General features: G+C 45.4%; 2 protein-coding genes across 3 annotated transcripts in view; one reads left to right on the forward strand and one right to left on the reverse strand.

Moving 5' to 3' along the window:
- GRIN3A (glutamate ionotropic receptor NMDA type subunit 3A) overlaps positions 1-2,990 on the forward strand; it is a 42,576-nt gene extending 39,586 nt beyond the window's left edge. Inside the window, exons 8-9 of one of the 2 annotated variants that reach the window (XM_031064795.1) lie at positions 412-490; positions 1,565-1,631. In XM_031064795.1, coding sequence (XP_030920655.1) covers positions 412-451 — 40 coding nt within the window. In that variant the 3' untranslated portion in view covers positions 452-490; positions 1,565-1,631. Of the gene's footprint in view, positions 1-411; positions 491-1,564 lie in introns of both variants that reach the window. The other variant, XM_031064794.1, reaches the window with a different exon arrangement.
- Positions 2,991-4,722: 1,732 nt separating this feature from the next.
- LOC102039733 (E3 ubiquitin-protein ligase BRE1A-like) overlaps positions 4,723-5,965 on the reverse strand; it is a 14,248-nt gene continuing 13,005 nt past the window's right edge. The window contains 1 exon segment of the mRNA XM_031064793.1: positions 4,723-4,743. Coding sequence (XP_030920653.1) covers positions 4,723-4,743 — 21 coding nt within the window.

Consider the following 5,965-nt stretch of genomic DNA (forward strand, 5'->3'; position numbering starts at 1 on the left):
TCCTGCTGGGCCCTGAAGAACTCTTAAAAGCACCAAAGATACAGAAAAGAGGTGGAAAAAATTGGCATCATGCTACTGCTGGTATCCTCCTGCAGGAAAATCTGTTGGGTTTCTTAAGGTCACCAAAACTACAAAAGCTGCTCAGCATCGGTAGCCCAATTTTAAGTGGTTTTATTGACTTAGTGAAACTGGAGTGCTAACCGTGGACTGGCATTTGTTAAAATCAACTGCCCGGACTTGGAGTTTTCCCATCTTTTATTTTGAAATACGAGAATATAGCTGATATGCACAAAAATAAACAACTCTACATACATATCCCTGCTGGGATTCCCTGAGCTCCCTGGAGCATCAGCCAGGCAGGGGCTGCTGCTCCAGCCTGACACCTCCCCTCCAGCCTCTTCTCTCTTCCAGCCCATCTTTTGGAAAACACCGCCAGTCGCCATCTCCTTGAACAAAATTTTCACTTTCCAAGTTCCTTTACTGCAGTCAGGTGAGAAAAGTATCCACCCCTTAAACCAGCTGTTTTCAGCAGTCACAACCCTGAAATATCAACCTTCTTCCTTAACCTGTCACAGAGAGCTCCCACCAAGAGGCCTTTTGTCCAAGGATATCCACAGAAGAGCTTGAGAAGGAAGCAGTTTGAAACACAACTGCTTCAGAGCTTAAACCTGCCTTTATCAAATGAGCACACACCAACCTGTCCCTAAGGGAAAGCAGGCAGGAAAGAGAAGCTCCTCTCCCACAATAGCAAACTCTGTGCTTCCTGCTGTTCCAGCTGCAGAGTGGAGGCCATGGGCTACACTTCACTTTGGGAAGGAGCCCTGGGAATTGGCCTGATCTGGGAGGGCAGCAAAGGGAACTTCCCCATAAAGTAGGAAAATATTTTCTAGAATCAAAATATTATGGAAGTATTTCTGCAGGAAAAAAAATTGAAGCATTTCAAAAAGTTCCCAGACTGAAATTTGTGCTCCAATTTGACAGCCTTTAAGTCTCTGTGGTGTGTCAGGAAGCTCAGCAATGAACCTGCAAGGCTTGGGTAAACATCATTGGTGTCCATCCCCCAGAGCACGAGCAGCTCCCCAACAAGACTTCAAGACTGAAAGACAAAGCTTCCCCCTTCAGCTCTCCACAGCAGCTCTGGGGAGTCTCTTGCCTTCTCTGTGAGAGCAAATGCCCAAGTCAGAACCAACTAGTAACATACAAAGGACTAACACTGTAATAAACTCGCACATTGCAACCACAAAAGCTTTCAGAGGCTTTGAAGGACTCAGATTTTCCTGAGCTGCAGCTGAGTAATTTCATAACTGAAAAAAAAAGTTTTGGGAAAGATTACATTCAGGGTTCTGTTCTAGCCTCTGCCATGGTTAAATCACAAAAATTTGGTCATTTAAATTCATGATTTGTGCTTTGCAAGAAAACATAATTTCAGGGATAAAGGAATAATATTTCTGTGTAACATGCAACAGCAGCCTTATATTTTTCCAGTAGGATGGCTCACAGTGGAGGTCTGCACACAGACAAGAGCAGGCTCTGATGTGGTGTTAACTCTCCTCTCTCTGTTCAGGGACCATGTGGGGAACAGCCAGCATGCGGTGTGGAACACAGCCAACCTGGGCAACTGCCACCGAAAAAAATACATCTGCACCGATGAGGGGCAAAACGAGGTGACAATCCATCAGCACCAGGACATCCCCCTGCCACAGGGGAGGAGAGAGACTCCGCCTTCCTTAACCACCAACGGGAAAGCAGAGTCCCTCAACACTGCGAGGACCTCGGTGCTGCAAGAGCTGACAGAGCTGGAGAAGCAGATCGAAATCATCAAGCAGGAGCTGCAACTTGCCATGGACAGGAAATCAGAGCTGGAAGAGTATGCACGGACAAACAGAACTGCAGAGCCCTAGGCCAGCATATCTGTGCCCTTCCCCTTTTCTTCCTTTCTCCCCTTCCTCTGTAAAATTTGTAACACACTTTTGTAATGCCAGAAAGGGGTGCAAAAATAAACCAGGCAATAAGCTCTTCAGGAGAGCAGAATTGCAGCAGCCCACAGCCACTGCCACCCTCCTGAGTTCTCCTCCTTTCACAGCAAGTTTCTTATTCTCCTGGAAAACACCAGCCATTCCCAAGGGACTGGAGAGACAAGGAGCATCCCAATGAGTGTTCCTTGCTTCTCCACTTGACAGTACAGTGAGGTTTCACTTTTTTAGCCCTTTCTGTGCATTAATTAAGAAAAAAAAAAAGAAAAATATACCAAAAAAAGGTTTAAACTGTTCATTGGCAGTATGTCCCTTTGTTGGTAACATTTTTGTTGTGTTCTGTGTGGGTCTAGTCTCTGTTCATGTGAAGGCTCTTCACGGATGCCTCTTTATGGCAGGTGCTGTTCTGTGTTGGCAGTCCCTTCCCTCCTGGCATAGGCTCACAAGACAAATTCCTGGTGGCAAACCCACCACACACCATTCCCTCAGCTCTGTCAGCACAAATGTGGCTGCTCTGAGGCTGTGGTGAAGGAACTCACCCAGCTTAAAATAACTTGGCAAAAACCAAACCACCACTTCTGCCTGTGAGCCTAGGCTGAGCTTCCACTCCCTCCCAAGGAGAAGCCGTGCAAACACTGCACTGAGAGGTGAAGGGATGGATTCACAGTGGCACAGGACAAGGATGAGAAGGGAGAGGGTCACTACTGTAAATCAGTATTTACCTCAAAAAGTGAAATACTTGCCAGTGTGAAACTACTCCCTTAATATTCTCTGTCTTAAGATGACAATAAGGTCCTTTCTCACAGATGAGGTGACTAAAGGGGCTCTGGACCGTGATTTATTCAGATACCAAGGTCCCGTCAAAACCAAAAGGAGTCACCAAAACCACCCTGTGGATGAAGAATGAGAATTGTGGTTTCAGAGGCAATGTACTGAATGGAGCTCTCTCCCTTCTGGGTGATGAGGGGAAGGAAGGGTAAGCTGTTCAGCATCTGAATAAACACTGCATCAACCCAACTGACTCTGTTTTTTAAATAGGGTTTCTACCAATTTTTAAAAACCACTTCCCAACACATCCCATATTACAGAGAAAAAGAGTTGATAATAATGTCCCTTAACTGTGGTCTCCCAGATAAATCACCAAAGTAATTTTTACCCTCCCTGTATCTCCAGTCACCTGCAGGGGTTGCCCAGGGTGTTCTTGTTAGGTGGAGTTCAAAGGCTGCAGGCAGACTGAGGAAGACATTCTACCTATTTGCATCTCTGACCTTTGAAAAGCCCTTGTACATGAAAACCTCTGCAACAGCACTAAAAGCTGATCACAGTGAGACCCAGACTAATTGGCCTGAAGAGGTGATTGTCTGTTCCCTGCTCAGGGCTTGTTCTTTGCTTTTGTGTGTCTGCTCCTTCCAATGCAGTAACATGGGGAAGAGAAATTAGGACATAAAACAGAAGTGGGATCCACAGGCCTGCACCTTGGTAGGTCTAATAGATCTGGGATGTCCCCACATTCCTGACAAACTTGATGGACCCTTGCCCACACAGATTACTTATGCTGCCTTCCCTTCCCCTCCCTCTCCCCTTTAAATAATCAGATTTCTAGAAAGAGCTTTTTCTTTGTGTAGCACCTGGTACCTCACAACCTCCAACATCACTGGTTTAGAATAGATGAATATTGTTCTTTTCATTAAAACACTAGCAAAGGAGTATTTCAGACCAATTTTATAAGTATTTTTATGAAGGCTTTTATGTCCTTATCTCTACACATATGAGCCCAGAAACAGATTAAAAAAAAAAAAGAAACCTAACCGAAAATGTTAATCATATCTTAAACAAAAATGTTTTGCTTCAAGCTCTAAACACCAAATCCTTCAACAAATCTGACTTCATTTAAAAGCAACAATATAAGTGGAAAAATGTCAACCACCTAATAACTACTGTTATGCAAGTGTTATTTCTGGTGGTTGTCTGAGGAGCTTCTTTTTTACTCCAATACATACTAGTCCTGAAAAATTTTAATTATTTCCATACATTCTGTTTCACAGAATGTATGGAAATGGTTTAATTAAAAGCACAGAAAAACTCAGTTATTTCAGAAATTAGCTTGAAATAAGCTATTACTTTAGAACAAAACCAATACATTTTTCTTGCTAAGGGAGGACAGGAGTTTCCAAAAACTCCTCTGTGAAACCAATGCAGATTGTTTGAAGTATCCATTTCCTACCGGGAGCAGAGGGACACCAGTCTGGGCAGATTGCACACAAAGCTCATTTCAGTAGAAAGGTGATACAAGAGACACTGGGGATGGACAGAGGGGCTTTGCAGCTCGGCTGGGGCTGTTCAGTTCGGGTTGCTGTTCACAGCTGTAAAAGGAACTCTTGCTGCTGTAGCAAAGCTGTTTGAAGATGCAGACAGTTTGTTCATGAGCCAGGTCCTGGCTGAAGAAGCATTTGTACCCCAAAATCTACCAGCAGCATTACCACACCATTCTTTAGCCAACTGGCTGCCAGAACCTGTAATCCCAGGAGCAACTTCCAGGGAAAGGGGAGTGGGTTCTACTCTCATTCCTTCTGACAGCTCTTACACCATGGCAGGAACTCCCAGCAGCCCAGATTCCCCTTGGAAAGGCAGGATGCCGTGTTCCTTCTCACTTTTCAGGATTCCTTATCATTTACAAGGCTTTACTCATACATTCTGAATGTTTTCAGCAAGATAATGAATAGTGTAAAGAGCCTGTGATGAACTCCTTTCACTTTGTATCTGGTATTTCCTGCAGGGAGGGGATGGAGGAAGGCAGGAGACTCCCTGCTTCAGGGAAGAGACACCCATGAGACAAACCTCTGACAGGTGCACCTTCCATGCAAATTAGGTTTACAGGGAAAACACTACACCCTAGGAAGAAATGTCACAAATCAACAACTTCCCATTTTGATTTTAGGAGCAGACTTCAAATGCAGCCTCCAAGCACAGGGAGCACTGAGACTCTAAGCCACATGACATCCCTGCCAAAATTCCCAGCAGCCATGACAAAATGACTGCAGAAATAATGCAGCATCCTGACCCTCCTGCTGTGTCAGGAATAAGCCACTGGAGACACAGCCAGAGGGACAAAAGTTGCTCCAGCTGAGCATATTTTGAAAGGAGAGGAAGGAAGAAATCACATCTCTACTGCAGTCTAAAGCTTGTAAGAAGTTTACAAGAACTGGACAAAGGAAGGATGGGAGAACAGACAGACAATACCAGAGGCAGGAGTACCAGGAAAATAAACCAAACAACAGCTTTAATAAGAATTTGTACATAACAAGGTTAATCTTTGTGGTAAAGGAACAACTAAAAGGAACAACTAAAAGTCCTTTTCTGAGAAGGACAATGACAGCAATGCCTCAGCGTAGGGGAAGGTGAGCACAACAACCAGGGTTTGTCAGTGGAATGCTATTGCTAAGGGTCTTCAAGACCTCTCCTTTCTCCTCTTCTGGATATTTAGATGTGTTTATTTGGGGCTAGGGTTTCCTAGTGCACCAGCCCTCAGGGGTTCTTGCCCTGGCTCGGGAAGATACACAGGTACCTAAGGAGTTGCTCCACTGAGTCTACAGATTCATTTTCTTGGTCTCTATTGGGCCTGTTAATTGGGAAACTTCCCTCCCAGGAGCAGTGACATTCCTTGATGGGATTTAATTAGCAGAGCCCTCAAATGAAGCTCTCACAGATCTCTGCTGCAGCTCAGCTTCCATCCCACCAAGGCAGCACTTCAGCGGCAAGTTCCCACCTTGGCAGTGTGAAAGCAAGGGATGGGAAATTCCCTCTCAGGCACAAAGAACACACAAAACCCGAGGGCAAGACCAAAGGGACAGGGCCAAGAAGGGAAGCAAGATCCAGAGCGTGTTTCTTTCGAGACCCTGAAGGCCCCTCCTGGGAGACACTGCAGCTCAGGCAGCAGAAGCTGAGAGGGAGGGAGGGAGGGAAGCTGGCTCGGCAGCCGGCGGGGGGGCGCA

This window comes from Geospiza fortis, unplaced genomic scaffold (assembly GCF_000277835.1).
Source record: "Geospiza fortis unplaced genomic scaffold, GeoFor_1.0 scaffold648, whole genome shotgun sequence".
NCBI classification, from domain to species: domain Eukaryota; kingdom Metazoa; phylum Chordata; class Aves; order Passeriformes; family Thraupidae; genus Geospiza; species Geospiza fortis.